At 37.9% G+C, this 22,531-nt stretch overlaps 1 protein-coding gene across 1 annotated transcript in view; it reads right to left on the reverse strand.

Annotated features, from left to right (window-relative positions):
• Positions 1 to 449: 449 nt before the first annotated feature.
• Positions 450 to 22,531, reverse strand: part of dnah10 (dynein axonemal heavy chain 10) — a 40,495-nt gene continuing 18,413 nt past the window's right edge. Inside the window, 42 exon segments of the mRNA XM_079871282.1 lie at positions 450 to 631; positions 749 to 894; positions 982 to 1,162; positions 1,735 to 1,902; positions 2,068 to 2,279; positions 4,488 to 4,619; positions 4,708 to 4,879; positions 7,720 to 7,815; positions 7,924 to 8,133; positions 8,220 to 8,420; positions 8,597 to 8,780; positions 9,906 to 10,060; positions 10,155 to 10,309; positions 10,405 to 10,509; positions 10,715 to 10,988; positions 11,596 to 11,825; positions 12,189 to 12,468; positions 12,547 to 12,694; positions 12,780 to 13,001; positions 13,114 to 13,331; positions 13,432 to 13,568; positions 14,141 to 14,322; positions 15,605 to 15,779; positions 15,967 to 16,128; positions 16,292 to 16,489; positions 16,611 to 16,691; positions 16,778 to 16,981; positions 17,148 to 17,319; positions 17,465 to 17,653; positions 17,885 to 18,049; positions 18,141 to 18,234; positions 18,767 to 18,939; positions 19,401 to 19,661; positions 19,749 to 19,901; positions 20,009 to 20,154; positions 20,305 to 20,424; positions 20,775 to 20,991; positions 21,076 to 21,207; positions 21,619 to 21,741; positions 21,827 to 21,962; positions 22,050 to 22,208; positions 22,349 to 22,467. Of these exon segments, the coding sequence (XP_079727408.1) occupies positions 485 to 631; positions 749 to 894; positions 982 to 1,162; positions 1,735 to 1,902; positions 2,068 to 2,279; positions 4,488 to 4,619; positions 4,708 to 4,879; positions 7,720 to 7,815; positions 7,924 to 8,133; positions 8,220 to 8,420; positions 8,597 to 8,780; positions 9,906 to 10,060; positions 10,155 to 10,309; positions 10,405 to 10,509; positions 10,715 to 10,988; positions 11,596 to 11,825; positions 12,189 to 12,468; positions 12,547 to 12,694; positions 12,780 to 13,001; positions 13,114 to 13,331; positions 13,432 to 13,568; positions 14,141 to 14,322; positions 15,605 to 15,779; positions 15,967 to 16,128; positions 16,292 to 16,489; positions 16,611 to 16,691; positions 16,778 to 16,981; positions 17,148 to 17,319; positions 17,465 to 17,653; positions 17,885 to 18,049; positions 18,141 to 18,234; positions 18,767 to 18,939; positions 19,401 to 19,661; positions 19,749 to 19,901; positions 20,009 to 20,154; positions 20,305 to 20,424; positions 20,775 to 20,991; positions 21,076 to 21,207; positions 21,619 to 21,741; positions 21,827 to 21,962; positions 22,050 to 22,208; positions 22,349 to 22,467 (7,134 nt within the window). The 3' untranslated portion in view covers positions 450 to 484.

The raw sequence follows: 22,531 nt of genomic DNA on the forward strand, positions 1-22,531 counted from the left end.
GATAGATTTAGTTAACAATGACAAAACGGGTTCAGAGCATCTACATGCAGAGTTATTCATGGAAAACAGATTGTGCTTTCAATAATGGATTTTGTGGCAGGTTTTATAACAATAGATTGTGTTTTATATTTATTTCTTTGTTCTAGTTGCTTTGAACAGATTAATCTAAAATGTACAAGTTTTTCTGTTTGTTAAGAGTGCATTTAAGCAAGCAGAAAATGATTCTTATTTAACTTTTTTTGTGAAATCAACTAGACAAAACTTGAGATCTTTTCTCAAAGACTGAACACAACAGGTTCTAGCAGCAATAATTGGTGTGCTGCCACCCAGTGGTGAAACACAAAACACTTTGACAGGGTTAGAGGTGTTTTGAAATTGTAATAAAAATCATTGGTCACAAACAAAACATTCTACTATTATATCAAGTTATTAATATATATTATGTTCCTCTTATAAATAAATCAATTTCATTACAGTTAGAGTCTCAGTCAGCATTGAGGCACAGACACACTCCCTGTAGTACCCAGTGAGAAATGTGCTTGGTGGTGAAAAGATCCGCCTCAAACACCAGTCCAACACCCATAGCATTCCTCCTCATTGAGGTGGTGTAGACTGGAGTCTTCAGGGTGTTCTACAAAATTAGCCAAAGATACACTTTACTTACAGATTACACAGATTTCCAGACAGATATTCTGAGATGTCATGAACTGAACACCTGATTTAAAAAAAAAAAAAGAGTCGGTCTTACCTGGAGTTTAAGGCGGTGTGCTTCAATGGGAATGATTTTGAGAATGGGAAGTTGAGACACTAGAACTCTAGGTCTGCTGCGCACCAGACAGCTCTGTTCAATGTCCCAGTCTGCCCCCTCCAGATACAGTCCTGATACATAACATCCTGACAGAAAACAAAGAAGAACATTTGTTTGAGTCTCAATGTCCTCATGTTCATTTTTTTTATGTGCAGGATGTTGTGTGCTCTCACCCTGTCCTGGCCTCTCTTTGACCTCGTCCTCAGTCCTGTAGTGTGTAACCTGTGTGTAGAGAGTGGAGTGATCCAGAGGCCAGCCGTTCTTCCTGCAGGTGGCCTGGACCAGTGCTGTCAGGTACGATTCTGGGATATGCAAGCCTGACAACCACATCACGTAGGGCTCTCCCTCATCCACCTACATAAATGAAAAACAATATGAGATCAAATGTATTTATTTATTTAGTAGCACATTTGATAAATTCAATTAGAAGTTGATTTACAGGAGCTGAGATAGTAGACATAATGAACATACAGCGGGGTTCAAAAGTCCACACTGAAAATTTGGCATTTAAAAATGTATTTAAACCAGGGAACAGGAAGTTTGAAAAAACATGACATTAAATGAATAAGAAATATTTAAAGTTCTGAAAATATATTTAAAATGTACAAAAAATTGTTTTAGAGGTAACACCTCTGCTATTAAACCATTGCAAATTAATATTTCTTCAGCAAGGATGCATTAAATTCATCGAAAGTGATTATATAGACTTTTACATTGTTACCAAAAAAATTATATTTCAAATAAATGCTGTTCTTTAGAACTTTGTATTCATCAAAGAATCCAGAAAAAAAAATTATCACGGTTTTAATATATATATATAAATGTTATTTAAATTGTAATATTTAATTTTTTTTTCTGTTTATATTGTATTTTTGATCAAATAAAGGTAGCCTTGGTGAGTTTATGGTGTTATATTTGATTCTCACCCATGAGCTGTACTGTTCATGTCGTCTCTTGAAGTGGATCATCCAGTTCCCTAGAGATTTTAGAGTATCTGGTGCCAGTTTCCTCCAGATAACAGGAATATGCCCATTAAAAAGAGCTCTCGCCACCTCATCTAACTCGCTGCTCATTCCCACCTCACCAGCCAGGGCCTTTAGACAGAAAGCACATATGTTCTACTGAGAAACCTACCCTTTTTTTCATTTTTTTCTCTTCATTTTTTATGAACAACCAAAGTATTTCATAAACAGTTGTATTAATTGTTAGCTGTAATAGTTTTTGATTCTTTTCTTTCTCCCTGTCTTCATGTCACTCACTCGCTGTAGTTCAGCCAGAGAACGTCTCATCCTGATCGTAAGTTTGTTGAAGCGTTCCAGCTCTTGTAGTAGTACTACAGTTGTGGGGGAGATCTCCAGCCCCAAATTCTTGCGGATCACGTCCAGGTCAAACGCGTCGGGCAGTTTGCTCTGAATGTCCCGTGCCACCTGGCTGATGTACTCATCTCTACTAATGCCACCGCCAGTCTCACCTTAAGATCATACATGGAAGTAATTGTATTTAAAGGCAGCAAGCATTTTAAAATAAAGCAAAACAACAGAAGATTAATATGCTATATATATATATATATATATATACACACACACAATATATTTTGCATATTATTATTTGTATCTTCTGTAGCTTCTGAAGGGCAGTGCAAAATGAAAAAAATATGATCTATAAAGTGACTCTATTATGGTTTTTTGAATATTCCCTTTCATGCAGTGTGTAATATAGCTTTTTGTGAATGTATACGTTGCAAAATTGTAAAGTCGAAAGTGCATGATAAATAGTTATTGTCTAGTCGTATTATTACAAGTCGTTTGTATTTCGAATCCCACTGCGTTGCGGTTCTACGTCACTAGAAAATACATTTGCATAATGCTCGCCTATGTTGTCCGTTGTCCGCACGCGAACAACTTGACCAGCCCTCAACACGTAAATTTACTGGCGACTGCTTCTCAGATCTCTGAGTTCAACAGAGATTCGCAAAACGCTTGCTCTTGAAAGAGAGATCAGTGCACAGTTTATTTGGACCAACTTGCTCCTCAGAATCACAACCTGTAAGTATGAATAATTATTGATGTATATATTTTCTAGCGGTGTTCAAAATACTTAGTTTTGTGTTTTATATTGTATAGGTCTCCGGCTAACCGGCAAACTCACGTTATTAATGTCTTAGCTGTCTTTGACCAACAGCTGCTTAGCAGAAATATTTCAGTATTACCTAAAACTGTCTATAAATGCAGATTGTCTGTCGTTCCTACTACTTTAAGTAAAGATAATTGGTTGGACCAAGATTTGTTTTACAAATGTTTATATTACATCAGTCATTCACATTAGTGTTCGGCTAACGTATGCACCGTTATTGATACAGTTCCCGCATGTGCACCGCAATGAATTAGAAATATACACACCGGTTTGTTGATGGACATACACTTGTTAATGCTGATGGTGAGGAATTACAGTTGCAACATCTCATAATGTACCTCAAAAAGAGAAGTGAATCACTGAGAAACGTCCTGCTCAAGTCGTCCTTGCGATGGAGGTTCGGGTTGAATAAGAAGTTCTTCCAATGTTTCATCTTCGGACTCACGCTCGGATTGATATGGTAAAATTGACGTCATCGTTACTGTCTTTAGTTTACAGTGTGTACAATCGCTGTGCTGCAGGAAGCCTCTGGGCAGAGCTAAAGTTGTTATGGTAATGGTCGTTTTTTCCGACAGGAGATGTAAGCGGTAGACCAATCACAACAGACTGGGCCATCTGGCCAATCTGAGCAGAGTAGCACGCGGAAAGGAGGAATTTAGAGAGACTGATTCATCCATCGAGTCGTTTAATAATCATTGAAAAATGTGGTGATGTGGAATGTATATTATGAGAAAATATTATGGGAAGGTTTTTTGACCTTTGATGCATGTAAACCTGTTGTAGGAGACCTCCAAAACAAAATTAGGAGACTTTAAAATAGCATAATATGGGCACTGTAAACAAAAATAAGAAACAATTTACAATGTTACGATTTACAAATTTACAATTTAAAATGTTTCACCCCTTGGCTCTTAATGCATCGTGTTTACTTCTGGAGCATCAGTGAATGTTTCCACATTTTTTAATGGATATTGGTAGATGTAAACGTGTGGTGGTCACAATTATGAATATGGGACCACTGATAAACTTGTATTTTATATATGTACAAAAAATAATAGTAAAAAAAAAATTGTGGAGATAAGGTTAGAAAGCATGAAGCTTGCAGTGTCAGAATGCCAGTCTGTCAGTCAAGTCTGAAGCAAGACGCAACCCTTAGCAATGCGATATGGCAATGACGTCTCAGATAGTCTGACGGCAGATAAAATAAATGAGTTTCGAGTGATTTCTTACTAAAGTGCGCATCAAATATGCTAAACACGGAAGCTCGAATATGAGTGTGTCTGTGTGTGCCGTGCTAGAATGGTTCTCTCGCATACACATTTGAGCAGCTTATTTTCCTTTTAATGCCAGCAAACCCACTTGAAGGGGCATACCGCCACCTATTGCATGACACCTGCATGACAGCTGATGTAAAATAAAGGATCAGGCTGAGGATTGCAGATACCGACCAGTTGAAAAAATGCTTAATCTGCCCCGATATCGATCCTTGAGATCGACTCAGGCCATCCCTATATTTCAGTAATATAAAGTACTATAAATCAGGTACCTGTCTGTGGTTGTAGCTCAATAAGATGAGTCCACATGTCTCGGGCAGCCTGCGTGTAGTATCCGATTTCAGCATTAGGGTGCAAACCAAACACCTCTGCTGTGTTAGCAAGAGGCAGCGACTCTATCTCATCTGCAAAAAAAAAAAAAAGGAGAGTTTGAGTGCCTGTCACATTCAAAGAAAGAGTATTTCTAATGCTGGATTCTAAGCTGCAACATACCAACATAATCCTGCTTGGGTCCGTGTGGTGGGATCTTGTAGTCCACTTCTTTATTGTGAAAGAAGTGGAAAGGCTGGAAGGTGTCAAAGATGAAATCACCCAGATACTCATCCATGTAAACTGTGAGGATCCTACGATCAAAGCTATCAATAGCCCTGCCACCATACATCACCTGCAAGATGCATTTTAAAATTATATATATACAGTGTTTCCTCTATGTTGATTAGTTAATGGCGGCCCGCCACGGCAAAATTTTTGCCGCCACGGTAACGTTAGGGCTCTACAGTGCGACCATTTCACTCGCATTTGCGCCTAAATATGTCTGTGTGCGATCATGAAAAGATATTTAGGCGCACTTGTGCGACTGACCCGATCGAAGATTTTTTTTTTTGGCAGCCGCCAAAGCGTTTTTTTCGTCCCGCCAAAGTCTTATTTGACCGGTGTGTAATGTAGATAAACTGCTGCGCTTGTGACAGCTGGGCGCATGTTTAAAAGAACGAGAGAGCGAGAGCGCGCGCCCTCTGGTCGCGTGTGCGCGAGCACTCTCTTTGCGAAGCAAGGTTCCACGTTTTAATGAATGGTTAAACGACTGATCTTTCCAACACTGAACTCACGAGACGTCTGAATCGGTGTATAACAGATCGGTAACACTTTACAATAAGGTTCCATTTATTAAACTCTAGTTATAACTACATTAGTTAACATTAACTTTTAATAAACTGCACTTCTACAGAATGTATTAATTTTTGCTAATGTTCATTTCAACATTTAATAGCCTACATTATTGAAATCAAAAGTTGTATTTGTTAACATTTAGTTAATGCACTGTGAACTAACATGAACAAACAATAAACAGCTGTATTTTTATTAAGATTAATAAAGATGAATACGTTCAGTAACATGTATTGCTCATGGTTCATGTTAGTAATAAACTAATGTTAAATCAAACCATATTGTAAAGTGTTTAAAAAAAATAATTTACAGAACAAATAAGAACGTAAGGTGTGCTTACCCCCTTTAGTACAGCCTATATGGTTAGCTAGATTTAGCCTTAATAAACTACAGCATTTACAACTGAATGGTAGCCTATTCAATTGTAGATGGTAGAAAATAAGACTATTAGTTAAAATAAACTTTTTAATGCTACTTTTTCTCCCTGCTTTTTTATATTGATATGATTATATACCAAAATAATCTATTAAAGAAGGATTTTATCTTACAAAGCTATGAAATCCATAGGTAAAATCACAGCTTTTTTTTTTTTTTTTTAAGTGTTGGCCACCGAAGACCATTTTTGACCCAGGTAAAACCCTGCAGGGCCAACAATGTTTGTGTGCGGACATTCACACTTCAAGCAAGAATCGCTAGTGAGGCACGAAATGTATGAATTTAGTTTTTTTTTTTTTTTTTTTTATGCAATTTATTTATGACAGCCAGTGTAATTGTTTTTCTAAAACTGAAAATATTTAATGTTCATAAGGTAAACTTTTGTCACACAATGTGGCACAGTAATATTAGGCTTGTTTGAGATGAGCAAAATCTGCGCAGAATCGATCACCGGTGATCAGCGCGAGATGCATGCCGGTTAGAAATGTGTCCGAGTGCGGTCCGCCTTGCTCTGATGTCATGCTGACGTATGTCAAAAATCTCTCGCGAGCGCAAGGCACACCTGTCGGATTCTGCAGTCGCGCGCAGTTGCTCTCCACCGACTGCGCTGATCAAAAGCATGATGGGAAACGACTTGCTGACGACACAGCTTAATGCTCATTGGTTTAAACCGTGATGTATTTGTTCTCTTTTAAAATGTTTGATTTTAAAACTCTGATATCATGTTTTATGTGTATACATTATGTGTGAATATTCCCAAACTATCTAACAGTGCGATCTCTATGGGTTATGCAATGTATTTTTTATAAAAAAAAAAAAACGAAAGAAAAAAAAAAAAAAAAAACATGTCTGTATTAAAGAAAAAAAGACTGATAAACATGTATTTGGAATGGAATTAAATAAGTAGGCTACTTTGGGTGTCTTGTTCATTATATTTATTTTCATATAAAAGCAACAGAACTTAAATTCCATCCAGTTTATTAGCAACACTGTGCACGAGCGTGAATCCGGTGAATCCCGCGATATCCACCTTTGATCTCGCAGGTGTCAGATCCACTGCGAGAAGAGAGAACTGTCCGGCTTGCCTGCGCTTTTTTCACTCCTCCTCTCACTGCAGCCGCCTACTCTCGCCTACATTTCAGGCGAGGCAAGGCGCATCTCAAACAAGCCTATTGTGTCGTTAAAGGAAAAAAAAAAATTTGGACTGTGCTCCTAAATTTTTTTAATTAGGAGCACAAGTGCTCCTAATAAAACAAGTTACCATAAAGCCCGGGCTGTACGAAAGCCGTCTATCAGCAGTGATTGTTAAAGTGCATGTCGGAGAATCCCGCGGATAATCGCGCGGTTGTTCGGACAGACCTGCCCCCACTGCTAAAAAAAATCCTAAAGGAAACACTGATATATATATATATATATATATATATATATACATACAGTATATATATATATATACACACTGTATACATATTATGTTTTTTAAAATAAGTCTCTTATGCTCATCCAGACTGGATTTACTTGATCAAAATACAGTAAAACAGTAATATTGTGAAATATTTTTACAATTTAAAATAACTTTTCTATTTTAATATATTTTAAAAAGTGATTTATTCCTGTGATGGCAAAGCTGAATTTCCAGCAGCCATTTCTCCAGTCTTCACTGTCACATGATCCTTCAGAAATCATTGTAATATGCTTATTGGTGCTCAAGAAACTTCTTATTTTTATGGCATTGAAAACAGTTATGTTGCTCTTTTTTGTGGAAACTATGTTTAGTCCTTAAATAAAAAGTTTTTTCATTTTTCAATAGAAATCTTGTGTAACTTTATAAATGTCTTCACTGTTACTTTTGATCATTTTCTGCAGTCAGCCTATAAAAAGACAAGATTAACTTAATGTGATATTTACCTCTCCGATTAGGTATTTGAGACTTCCCCATGGTATTGCGGCATCTCCTTGAGTTTGGGCTTTGGTCAGGTAGGTGTCCAAGATTTCCATACAAACCTGAGAGACAATGAAACTACATAATCAAAATGCAATGTAAAGTGTCTCAGACTTGACAATACTATCTGAGCACTACCTTTAAGGACCTTCAGACTAGAGCAAACTTACCAGGAAGTCGGACTCATTGAAATCATAAGGGACATTCCAGCCGATCTTGCCATACTTGCGTCTTTCCTGTACCACAGCATGGAAGAAGGCCAGCACATAAACCAGACTGCGAAAGGCAGGGTGAACACAGCCCATGAGCTTATCATGAGGGATCTTAAAATATGTCGCCCTCATGTTCAGCTTCAGCCCATTTGGAGGTTCTGTTACAACCTGCAGGTGAACATGAGAAAAACAATAGTTAACATGGAAATGAATATTCACACATTAAAATATTCACGCATTACATGTGTCCTGACCTTGAGGGATTTCTGCAGGATGCCGATGGGGAAGTCTTTAATGGGATCTGTAGTGAGCCACAAGCGGAAGTCTGGGTGGGGTTTAGTGATTCTTTCCAGTGCTTTCTCTAGATCCTTCAACCATTTCACTAACAGGTGACAGTTTTGTAGCATCAGCCACTGGCCTCGTGCCACTGCGGTTTCCAACAGCTGCAATGCAACCTGAAATAGAAATGTCATATTTGTACCTTTTTACAGACTGTCTTGTAGAGTTCAAGGGTAGATTTCCCAAATATGTCCGTTATGATATTGGTGGTGGTCAAGATGCAATGCACCACCGCAGTGCACTGTACTGGTGTCAAATATGAGAACTGTAGCATATATACTCTAGACTCTACCTTCTCCTGTCCCTGCCCCATGGCAAGAAATTTGAGTCTGTTGGTCCCAAAGCCAGAGCGTTTGGCTAATTTCATCAGATCATTGGCTGGTTCTGAGCCCGGACTCAGAATAAACACAATGGGAGAGTTTGGGGAGCTCTGGTCAAAGATGGCTTCAAAACTGATCACTGGGGGCTGTACGTATCTGAGTGACAGAGTGAAGAAGTGACAAAGAGAAAGTTAGAACTTCACCCTCTCGACAAATGCCATTGCTACACGACATTTGCACACATTTCTGTCCCGTTTTGCAGTGTAGAGGAGTCAGTGATAGTTGCTGAAAGTCAGAGCCAGTGTATAGATTTTGGAAAGTTTGAGTTGGATGGACACAGATTATGATTCAATCCAGTCAGAGGATAAAAACAAAATTGTGATATTTTGAATCGTTTTTTGGAACACATATGGACAGATTTACTAAACAGGGCAAATTAGCGTGAGAGCGCAATTCCAAAAAAGCGCAGACGGGAGTGGAAAGTTCAGCACATGATCTTCTGACGATAAAAGAACACAGACACAGCCGGATCATTTCCATAATGACCAACGCAATCTACCATTTAGTGTCTGGTTTAAGACGTGCTTTTTTTTGGTGGAAATTTTTTTCGCAAACACCAGTAAATGAACGAGCGCAAACCTTAGTAAATTACCTTGCATGATTAATTTAAATACTCTCCTCCCAAAAAATTTGCATCTAAAAGGAAAACTCCTACAAATGCATATGCAATAAGGTCAGCCAAAAAATAACTGTCCAAGCCTTTTCACCACTTACTTTTCACACTGGCTCATGGTGTTTTCATGGCACGTTTCTGCAAGAGTTTGTTGTGTTTGAAATAATTTTTAAGTGTGGTTGTGTGTAATCCTCCGTAGTTTAGTGTATGATGCCCAGTTTTTCAAGTGTACGATGCCTATTGTTTTAAAATTTGTTTGGATTTTAAAAGTTGTGTAGTGTATTCCAGCCATCATTTTCCCTCTGTAGTACTTGCGTGTACATTTGCATAATGCAACTTTCTGACAAATATGAATCAAATATAATTATTATAATAAACCCTAAGATTTTATGTGTTCATGTCTTATCCAAAATATAATTCTTAATCCACGTTATTTTTTCAATAGTAAAAATCCACCAAATCAAGTTTACCTAGCTAACTTGAATTTGTATCCATAGCATATTTTTTATAATGATTAATTAAAAATGTACACTCCTGTGATTACATGATCTGTTTGCAATATGCTGCTATTTTATAAAATCCATAATTGATTTTCAGTTTCCTCTTACTTCTCTCCCATGGTAAGCGTGACGTAATCACTGACGGCACGATAGACTCTGTCCAGCCTGAAGCAGCGGATCAGCAGAAGCTTCTGGAAGGGAGTGAGGCTTTCCTTGTACTTCATTGGAAAGGAAGCCTGCTCTGGAGCATCCAAGTCATACCACTGTGTCAGAAACAGAAAGTCAGATTCCATAAGTGATATATAGAATCTCACTGTAGGTTCATCTGGTGTGTGTTTGATGATTTCTGCCACTCACTTTCTTCCATTCCTCAGGATTCTTCTCTATATCATCAGCTAAAGTGCCAAATTCATTAGGAAAGAGTTCCATAAGGCGCACTATATCCTCCCAGCCCTGATCAGGCAGCCAGTCGCACAGCTTCTTACGTTTGCTCTTCTCCAGAGAGAGGTTACCTGGAGAGAGGAAGAAGATTGGGTGTGTATTGCTATACATGTTTATATTGCAAAAGAAAGAAAGAGTAGGAGGCAAGTATTCCTGAAGCTCCTACCTTTCAGGAAGAATTCAAGTTCATCCTGGGGTGCTCGGCCATCTGCCTGCTCAATCTTAATAGTCAAGTTGAAGGAGAAGAGAAGTTTGTGTCTTTCAAACAGACCTAAACAACAAAGCAAAAAGAAATTTGGTTTGAATCTGTTGAAGAAACAACAGTGATTTCATCTAAACTTTTTCCTGTCATCACTAGCTGCTAATGTTCATGGATTAGAAAATGTCTTAATCTGTTGGCATGAAGTTTAGCAAAATTGTTTATTAAAATTCCCATGATCGGAAACCATTAGACTTTAAAAGTTTAGCAGGCTCACCTGTACAGCCATAGTTATAGACATTCTGTGTAAGTGTGTCCATGATATTCTTCAATCTGTTGGGCAGGATTGTGCTGGGTAGAGATTTGGACAGTGAGAGGTCAAACACCTCTAAAAAGGAAGCAAGTGAATACTGATACATGCTATTAACCAGAGCCATCTCAGCCAGCACAAAGAACAGGACAGCTCCCCGCTTGGCAGCCGGACGGTAGCCGTCTCTCAGTGAGTCAATATCAATGGACGTCTTTTCTGCCAGCTTCAGTTTCTCGAACACCTGTTGGAGTCAAATAATGAATGTAAAATAGTAAACTGCTCATATCCTGTTAAGTTTCATTAACCAGTATGTACACTGCCTATCAAAAGTTTGTGTTTAAAAAAAAAAAAAAAACTACTTTTATTCAGTGGCAGTAAAGCCTTTTACATTGTAACAAAAAAATGTATTTCAAATACATTCTGTTCTTTTGAACGTTCTATTCATCGAAGAATCCTGAAAAAAAATTATAACCACACAAATATTAAGCAGCACAACTGTTTTCAACATTGATAATAATAAGAAATGTTTCTTGAGCACCAAACCAGCATACTGGAGTAATGGCTGTTAAAATTCAGCTTTTCCATCTCAGGAATACACTACATTTAAATATATATTCAAATATGAAATATGAATGTTATTTTAAATTGTAATCATATTTGGCAATATTATAATTTTTACTGTATGTTTGATCAAATAATGCTGCCTATAAGAGACTTATTTGAAAAACATTAAAACAAATCTTACCAACCCTCAATTTTTAAATGGTAGTGAGTTTCTATGATAAATATTTATGAAATAATTAGTAAGCCATTATACTGTACATGTGTGTAGTGTGCAATGAACTGACCTCGCTGGCTTTGGACTTTGTTTCCTCCAGAGTTTGTATCAGTTCTACATTATCCAGCATGTTTCCAGTGGAGGTGGCCAACTCTCTCAACAGCGAATCCTCCAGGTCTTTCAGCAAACGTTTGTTCTCACTAGTCTCTTGAATAAGCCGTTCTCTCTGCTCTTCCAGCTCTTTCCGCTCAAATCCCACGATAACACTCAGCAGCTGGTCTTCCAGGCCCTTCAGGGTTACTGAAAAACAGTTTTAACAAAAAGAGTAAATGATAATCTCTTTTTCCACTAGAAACAAACATTGATGTATTATTTTAATTTAATACTGTGAAGCTGCTTTGATACAATCTGTATTGTGAAAAGCGCTATATAAATAAACTTGACTTGACTTGTAAAATCTCAAATTAAATGCATACTCAGACCAAAGTGTTATTTGAGTCATAAGAATGGTCACTGTTTTTTTTTTTTTTTTTTTTAAATGTTGTAACACAGAGAATGTTAAAAAAATTGGCATAGGACTCAGTGTGTGCATCTCAATTTGCATCGAGACCTGTTATGAATTGACATAAACTGGTGTGTATCGCATACAGTTTGCTCTCTCACCTGTGTAATTGATTACCATGGCTTTCCCAAATACAGCAGGAGAGAACTTGGGGTTTGCAAGTTTGGTATTGAGGTAAAGTTTGAAGTTGGGATCATAGTCAACTTCCTTATCTCCAAGTACGACAACCTGACGCCCCTCTGGCCCTTTTACATTCTTCTCAAGGACATTGTCAATAACTGGATCAATATATTCATCCACATCTTGGAACAGGAAGGGGAAGCCATACTTAATGGCCAACTCCAGCCCCTTCAAGAAGTCTGGGTCATTGAATGACGAGATCTGCAAATCAAAAGATTTACTATAAAAATTGATTACAGAAAACTTTGTGCAGACTAAAGTGATGGAATGAAGTGAAACCTTCAGATTGTTCTTCTCCTCTTTCTTTTTGACCCAGTTGAGGGCTTGCTGCTGGGGGTCAATGCACAAGGGGAAGCGGCTGGATCTGGTGGTCAGGATGCCATTCTGCACTGAAAGTTCATCTGGAGGAAGACCTTCAGATCCCCATCTAAGAGAATGGAGAGTTTTTTTTCCACATAAACATATTATATACATATGATATTCATTCCTCTACACATGCTTTGATGACTTACCTGCTTATCTCCACCTCATCAGTGAGCATGTTTTCTATTCGGAAAGGCTGGCTCAGAGGAATACCTCTCTCCAGGACATCTGCCTGCCACACCTCATAAACCATATCATTGCGGAAGTCCCAGCTGAATGCTCCCTCGTAGCAGAGGAAGGCAGCGCAGATCAGACAGTCTCCCAGAAGACGTACTCGCCGCTGCTTCAGCTCCTCCAAGTCCTCCATCCAGCTACACGTAAATAGACATACAGTACATTAAAATATTACTAAAATGCCTTTTATCTTGGTGATCTTTGATCAGTCATTCATATTCAAGCAAAGTTTTTAATGAGTAAGCTGACCGCTCATTCTCTGATCCCAGGCCTGAGATGAGTTTGTCTGCAGCAACGAGTCTTCTCTCCATAACCTCGGCCTCCTCCTGCAGAAGTTGCTTTTCTGTCATGGCAGCCTCATATTTGTCTCCAAGAGCTCCAAGCTCTTTCTGGATGGCACTGAGCTCATTCTGGATTAGCTCCAGCTCACGTTTGCTTTGGAAGAAATTCCTCTCCAGACGAGCTACCTTTAAATGTAATTTTGTGATTTAATTTCAGCTCATCTTCTTAAATGAGATCAAATAAAGTAAATAAATGTATGCATTCTATTATGTAAGCATATCATACCTTCTCTCGCTTAGGTTTAATGTCTCTGGCCACGTCACAGTAGCCCATGACTGCCTCCACAAACCTTAGCATGCCAGAACCAGCTTTACTGATGGCTTGCATCTCCTCCAAAGTGGTGTTGAGGTTCCTTAGGTAGGCTGGGTATACAATATGACAAGGTGGAGGCATCAGAATTTCTATGAGTGGGTTTACGTTGAGGAGCTAGATACTTTATAAGTTGTTTTAAGGCACTGGGATCACAGAGGCTTCGTTTACACTGCAGGTCTTGATGCCCAATTCTAATTTGTTGCCTATATCCGATTTTTTTGACTGTCTGTTTACACGTTCTTTAAATTGTGACCCAATTGTGGCCCCGTTTCGTCGGGCCATCCGTCCCTTTGCAGATGTGCGTCAGGGTTTCTCTCATCGTTAAACGAGAGTGAGCATGTTCCTAAACATGAGATGTTGCCTAATGCCTCCGAAAATCCGATCTGCCTGTTTACATGACAGTCGCATTGGCACATATCCGATTTATTTCCACATATGAATGAGGCCTGAAACCGATCTCAAAATATCCGAATGCATGCGTTTTTTTCCTGTTTACACTGTCATAGAACACATCTGATCTGTGTCACATATGAGCAAAAATCGGAATTGGGTCACAGTTCACTGACAGTGTAAACGAGGCCAGAGAAGCATCAAGAAGATGAGTATATGGACGTTGGCTTACCCTTGACAGTCTTGACTTGACTGGCATTGATTGAGTCACAGTCCATCTCCATAAGCGAGCGCAGGAAGTTCCCCTCTGACATCATGCCCTTGGCTGACTTCCAGTTGATCTCTTTATGGCCCCGTATCACTAGGATGCACTCGCACACAACCTGCACCTGTTTGGGTGGCTTGGCGAAGGATCTACAATACCGCAAACAAGAGGGTGGAGGAGTGTCAATACTGTTCTTACACTGTTTGTCTTATATGAAGCTAGTGGCCTTCATGTAACAAAAGAGAGGCACTTTTTTTGTGGTGTGACCAGTGAAAATGATCCATAGCAAGTAAAAATTATTTTTGCAAATACATTTTACTTGCTGTGAACCATTTTCACTGGCACCACCACAAAAAATGAGAAAAACCTGTCACTTTCCTTATTTATATAAATATTTTTCTAATATTAATATCATAATTATTATATATTGAAATGTAATATTATTATTATAATTATTATTATATATTCCAATTTATTTAATTCATTATTAACTGTATTTCAACCTCATGAGACCAATAATAAAAAAAAAAGCTTTTTGAATTTAGTATTTTGTCATGTCATGGCATGGGGGGGGGGGGCATTTTTGAAAAAATATATATTTTATTTATAATGCTATGTCCTCTGTAGTGGACACCAGGAATCAAGGTATAGGCAAAAACAATGGGATTGTTGTACAAAATGTTTACCAAATGTTGTATAAAGATGATTCTCAACTATGTTATGAAAGATACTAGGAATTAATTTATATACCATTTTACTTTATGCAATATGTGGGTAAAATGGCCATAAATGGATAGTCCCATTCAATACAATGTATCTATACATATCTGCATATTAATGTGTTCTTGGGGCAACATGTAATGAAAAAAGAAGTGTAATAATGGGAGTAATATTTTGAAACATTTTCATTATAATATCTAATATTTCATAGGAATATTGATATATAATTTATTTCCCTGTTTACATCTTGTGTCTCCCAAAATGCCTGATAAACATGATTAAAGTCCTGGTGTCCTCTACAGTGGACATGTATGAAATCAATGCATTGTTTTATAACATAAAGTCATATTTGGATTAGAAACACCATAATATTTTTCTGGGATGTTGATTTATAAAATACAATTTGAAAATTAGTCAGATTTAAATCTGATCATATTTAAATATGGTAAGATCATATTTCCATAAGAGTGCTACATTTGATCACTAAATTATGTCAGTCATTTTTAAAGACCAAGGACAAAAGTCTATTCCTGGGTCCCAGGAGGATATAATAATTATAATATTTCATATACAAATGTAATATATGTAATATTTTTTTTTAAATCTGCCCAGCAACAGAAAAAAATATTTATTGAGTCCTGCATATGATTCACAAGAGTCAAAATTGAATGTTTTTGCATTGATTTAGTCTAGAAGCACAGTGGTCGTCACCTGATTTCTGTGACATCAGATTTGTCCAGGTCTTGCAGGGCCATGCGAGCGGCTTCTAAAGCAGGAAGAGCCTCAGCTAGAGAGCTCTCAGCATCCTTCTTCTCCACCACTATCACTTTATTCTGCTCCTCTATCTCTGTAGCCTTCTCCTCCGCCAGGGCTTTCTTCTCCTCCGCTGAAAGAGAGAGTTTACAATCTATTTCGATCCTATCCATGTGTAACATCCTTTCTTTTCACACTTTTTACATTATTTTAATAAATATGTGACATATCAACACATCTGTAACATTAATAAAAACCAACTTGATATTAATTACCCATAGTTTTACTGCAGAAATGTTTGTATGTGATGTTGTACTAACCAACAGCAGTATTAGAGCAGATCTCTTCAAGAAGGATCTCACAGGCTGCAGTCTTCTCTGCCAGCACCACTTTCTGCTCAGCTAGTTTGGTGTTGAGCTCTGCTAGTTGCCCACTCGCCTCCTTCAGCTTATCCAAACCCCCTTCTAGACGTTTATATTGTGCTGTAAAATGCATACAGATCACTGTTATTGTAGGATTATATAAATACTATTATAGTTTTATTAATATTTTGAATTAGCGTTTATTTTTTGTATTTAAAGTTTTCATTTGAGTTTTTTAGATCTACAAATGTTCCCAAACAGCTCAAGAGAAATTTGCTCTTACCCAGTATGTATTTATCTTGGTCCTCCAGTAGGTTGGAATAGGTGCTAATAAAGTCCAGGTAGTTTTTAGGGGTGACGTAGTTGCTGCGGCGTAGTGTCTGCAGGAACAGTTTACTATACTCGCCTACAGAACCGTGCACCATACACACATGAGCAATCACCGCCTCTGAATGACACTCTGGGATCATTGGACTCTCGCCTGAAATGAGACACGATACATAAACCAGCATGAATGGGTGTGCATTATTGCAATATATGCATGCACAGTGTTAGTAAACAATAATTTATAAACTGCGCTGAAATCTCTAGTTAACGCATACCTAAGAAGGACTTGGCCACTGCGTGTAGAGCTTGAAGAGGCCATGGGGAGAACCAGTCGATGTTTGTATTATTAACCAATCCTAATGCACAAAAACACACACATAAAGAAATCAAGGAAGCAGGAGTAAGATCAAATAAATACATTTCTGATGCATTGCTCAAAGACCTGGGAAATTCCTGCAGCGTGTTCTGAGGGTGTCACCAACAGGCGACATGGCCAGCACTATGTGCAAGTTGTTGGCACTCTTGTTGACAAAGTATTGCCACACGCTCTCTTTCGACGGACCAGAGCCCGTTTTCATAGCTTCGTCTCGCAGCTGGTTTAGGACTGATTCCTTCTCGTCATCAGGGAACAGTGCTGGAACCATCCCTGACAACACAAAGAAACTGCTGCTAGTATCTCTTTTTAATACAGTCCATAAAACTGACATAATTTGTTCATGTTTACATGTCATACAAGGAATTTAAACTAAACAGATTGATTTAAGAAAGTGTGTTACCTTATTAGACTTCATTAAGTCAGTTGTTTTAAATACCTGATGTAAGCATGTTGTTGATGAGCTCCAGAAAACCTTCCTCAGCCACATGGGCATCAGTGAACAGGAAGACCATTTTCTTGTTCTCTATACCCAATTTAAGGTACAGAGTTTTCAGATCCTCACGAAAGTTAGTCTCTGAGTACCCTCTACTAAGCACAATTTCAAACACCTACAAACAAACAAACAGCATAAATTCATTCTTACTATTACTAAATTGCTAATTTAGAAAGTAAATGAAGGGGATATATAAAATATATAAAAGTAGAAAAAATACAGGAAATATTACATATAGAATATGAAAAACAATGAATTACCTCATAACCTGCGGTGAAGGCAGCCAGCTTTGTAAGAGATTGTTTCCCTGAACCACCTACGCCAACCAGCAACGCATGACTACGATCCATTCTGATGATGCGATGAATGACAGTCAGGTGTTCAAGAGCATCATCAAACAGCACCAAGTTCATTCTGGTCTTATTTTCATTATACTCCTCCAGGATCTCCTATAGGGGTCAAAGAAAAGAAAAAAACGAGTAAAATAAAAAAAGCTTCACACTGCCAAGCTTGTTCGTTTTCAGATATACTGATGGATTTCTGCTTTGGAAAAGGCATTTCCAGGTTATGCATGAATTGGAAAAATAATTTATAGCTTGAGTGCAATGCATGCTTTGGATAAAATCATCTGCCAAGCACATGGGTGTAAATGTAAATGGAACATTAAGATATCTATGCACCTGAAACAGAGCTTTGGATGCATCATAGTCCAGTATATCCTCGTAAACTCTTGGCTCAGACTTTAGAGCTGTTCTGTAATCTCCAAACAGAATGGGGTCTCTCATGGCTGAATCGAGGTCTGATTTGAAGTGCTCTTCAATCAGATTCTTTACATGCCCCTGGACCTGTAGAGAGCGAAGCCAGAGCATGGGACGACAAGCGCGTAGTTTAAAATGTAGACAATTGCGGGTGTTTGTAACTTGGAAGCAAGCATACCATGATTTTGTCAGTTTCATTGATAAGTCTGTCATGGAAGACCCTTAAGCATTCATTCCTCCATACACGTACAAACTGGGTGACTGTACAGAACCTGTACAGTGGAGTTAAATGAGAGCAAAACACACACTTATTATTAAAATAAACATTACACATACTGGTCATAGTGGAGGATAGTGGTATAGAGTACTGCATATGGCATAGAGTGATGGTTCTCAACCTTTTTGATTATATCACAATATAATATAGCCCTCTATATAATATAATATGAACAGAAATACAACTATATCTATTAACTATAATATATTATGAACAGAAATTAGGAATGTCAATAGGTAAATTATTAAACCACAATTAATTTTGTAATTCCAGATACTTGAAGAACTGTGTGTTGAAAAAAGATTTTTATTTTTATTTTTAAGTTAGATTGTTTCAATATATTAATAATATGTTAATTTAAATGATTTTAAGTCATCCTGCAGACCCCTTGGAAGTTTGCTAAACCCCTAGTGGGCCCCGGCCTCCTGGTTCAGAACCACTGGTACAGAGTAATTGAGTATTGCAAACATCCAACTAAAAAGAACTTTCTATTCTTTCTAATTCATCTGAATGATGAAACTCCTAACCTTTCAGGATTGGTCATTGTCAAGCCATTGTAGACTCTGGAGAGATCTCGCAAGTTAAAGATGTAGTGGAACTTGGAAGGTGTTGGCGGTAGGTCCTTAATTATGGTTTTGTACAACTCCAGAGTACAAAAGGTCAACTTGTCACAGATGTTTTGAATGCATTCCTCAAAGGGCTTTAAAATACAAGAGCAATCATTCTGATTAATGTCAATCATTCATTTCATGTATAAACTAGGGCTGGCAAAAATACTAGGTAACAGTTTATTTCAAAGTGACGTAGTTACACATTACTACATTTACTTACTATAGTAATAACAGTAAATTATGCATAATTACAACTAACCCTAAACCAAACCCTAACCCTAATCGTAACTCAATTGTAAGTACATGTAGTTAATACATATTTCTCAGTACTTATTTGAGTAAGTACAATGTAACTACATCACCTTAAAATAAAGTGTAACCAAATACTAATACAATGATCCAAAGTGTCAACACTATACGAGTGAAAAAATGATTGCAATATATTGATATATGATTGTGTCATCACAGGCCTAAAATAGAGAATTTAATATGAACACATGAAAGCAAATGGCATTTGTTCTGATATGGGCAGTTGAATTATTTCTCGCACCTTGGTGTGTCCTTTAAGTATGGAAGAGTAGATGAGGTGCAGGGACTCTTCCTCCGGGAAGGGGATGTTAAACACACTGAAAAGAGAGATGAATCGAGGGTCCACCTCATTCCTACCGCCCCCTGCCTTCCCCATGGCTGCAATGAAGCCCAAGTCCTTTATGAGTTTATAGTTAAGTTCCTTTCCTCTGTCATACATGCCACCCCTGTCCAACAGCAGCTTTAGAAGAGCTATAGGCTGCTGGGTGCCATATTCATCCACCTGAGATCAAACAAACGACAATCCATGAAGAGCCGTGAGGTGAAGGTTCAGTCTCGGATATGACCTACAGTATAAATCCATTCTTACCCTTGGCATGTTGAGGTCATCCATAAAGACAAGGAGCCTTTTGCCCATTGGAGGACCATACGTGTCTTTGGTTCTCTTTTCAACACTTGCCTCCAGAGTCCTCTGCAGGTCCATAGATGTTGTTCTCGACGAGAAATTGATGGTCATCATTATCTGGGTAAAAGGTGCATATTGTTATCCTGTGTGTGAAGTCCAACTGGACTGCATTCATTTATAGTTCAGAGAAGCAGCTTCACCAATATTCACAGCGATGGACTTACAGTTGTATCTGTTTTGAGATTACCCAGGAAGTTCTGTATGGTGGCTGTTTTAGAGGTGCCAGACTCTCCAACCAGCACCACTGGCCTTTTCACCTTCACCATCTGTTCCAACAGCCAGTTAGCACGAGTGGTGTCCACTGTCGGGACTGATGGAGAGCAACGGATAAAATAAGCTTTTATTGAAGCATACCGTACTGAATTAAAAACAACTAGGTTAGTAGAGAGAAAGGAAACGGTTGTAGAGGAAGATACAGCAATACAAAGAAGGAGCAAAGAGAAGAAATAAGCTGCTTTACCAAGGATGTCGATGAATTTCATATCAGGGCTATGAATGTATTTTGATACCATGGAGCTCCAGGGAACCCACTTCTTTTGGGTTCCATCAAAATGAAAATCATAGAGAGTTGGCAAGTAAACTGCAAAATTAAACAAACAAATAAAATATCAAATAATTAAAAAATTTGACAATAACGATTAATAATAATTTAATTTAATAAAAAATATATATTTTTATGAGGAACAAAATCATAATATATCTTGTTTTTGTGACAGTTGCCCTTTCATAGAAAAATATGAACCATAGGAACCACATGAACCATATGGCTGATCTTGTATATGGAGTTACACAATATATGTGTTGTTTGTCGTTTTGATAAAAAATAATGTATACCGTTTCATGTGCACTTTGAAATAGTTATATTTTCTTCAATCACTGCCAATACCAGGTATTGCAATAAGTTCATTTTGGACGCTGCTTCCACCTCACCTGGAATTTGTCCAGGGCCAGCAAGCACTTCCTCATCATGAACATTGTTCAGAGAGGACAACTTTTTGATAAAATCGTCAAACTTCTGTCTGCCATTTTCCATGAGACAAGCCCCCAGCGAACAGTAGAGTGCCTCCAGAAAATAACACTCCAGCTCCTCAGTAATAAAGTCCTCGTTCTCCAGCAGCGAATCTAGCACCACAGTCAACTGCGTCACCTACAGGAAAAAAGAAGTTTGTGCTACATGCTACAGTGATTACTTGCACTATAGTGTTGTTCAGGTCTCTACTGACTCACTCACCATGTTTAAATCCGTCTGTGGGATCACAGTCTTCAGTTTCTCAGTCAGTTTACCATCAACCATACCATCCACTATCATATCAATGGCACTTGGTACATATTTTTCAAACAGTTTGTGGAGTTCTGTCTTTTCCTGTTGACAGAGCAAAGGGATGTTGAAAATATAATCTTATCAGTGTCAGAACATGATGATTTTTTTTTTTTTTTTTGCTATTGTCAGTAGTGGTTTGTCAGAGAATTTGTCAGGTTGATGTGTAAAATAAATCTGCTTACAGTGTAAAAATAAAGTATTTACTACATCTATGTATTTTGTTAAAATGTATGCTTCCACACACAGATCTTATTCTAATATCTTAAAACTGCCTTAAAAATAAATAACAGTATTAGATTTTTCCAATATATTTCATTTCATTTCATTTGGCCACAAATAATGTTTGCTATGGCTGTCAACTTCCTTTGACATGTAAAAAAAAAGGAAGTTTGCTTGATGAACCGTTGGTTACATTTTTAAGATAAGTTAAGCACAGAGTAGAAATACACTTACTTTGGGGGGTCTGCTGTTGACCCATTTTTCCCAGAAGGGAGTGTAGCGAAGGTTTTTGGGGTCCACAAACACCATTCCACAGCGCGAAACGGTAGCAGGGGAGGCATACTGCAGATCTCCAACCTAAAATACATCACTTTTGTTTGCAAGTCTACAACAGTTACACTGAATTCCAGTCCTTTGACAAAATGAAGGGGTTGCATGATACCTCAAACAGCAGAGCACAGTGGTTCTGTAGACGAATTCTCTCTCCATTAGCCAGCGTGAGAAGCCTGTTATCATCCATAACTGAATTCATGTTCTCCACCCATAAAGCGTCTACATCTCCATCGAAGAGGATGTACCTGTAAAGCAAACACAAATTCATTCTGTTCTGTTTCATGCCTTTGATATAAAATAGATGTAGAAAAAATTTTAAGCCATGATTTCACCTCCTTTCTTTTTTGTCTGTAGGTTTATTGATGTCACGGAATATGTTAGACAGAATCCCATCAGTCCAATCTCGTGTGACAGGGTCCAGGATCCCATATAGCTCAATCACACTCATCGCTTTAGGGTTCAGGCTGTACATTTTGGTCAGCAGGCCCAACCTACAAGATACAATTTAACACTTATGTGTATTTGCCTGCGAGAACAATTTGTTTTATGAACATGTAGCAGAATTTCTAGACATTCTGCATAAAAAAAATGTATTGTATGAATATATTGTCATTTATGAGTAGACAAAGACCTGGTCTGTGATTGGCAGAGTGTGTTGATCACCACAGATTTTCCTCCTCCTGTCGGTCCAACCACCATGGTTGTGTGTCTTGTCATCATGGTCTCATACATTTGCACCACTTTGTCCACCTGCATTCACAAATTAGTCATGAATCATTGTGCCTAATAATTACAATCCTTTTAAAATGAGTTT

The sequence above is a fragment of the Squalius cephalus genome (assembly GCF_949319135.1).
Source record: "Squalius cephalus genome assembly, chromosome: 5".
Lineage (NCBI taxonomy): Eukaryota > Metazoa > Chordata > Actinopteri > Cypriniformes > Leuciscidae > Squalius > Squalius cephalus.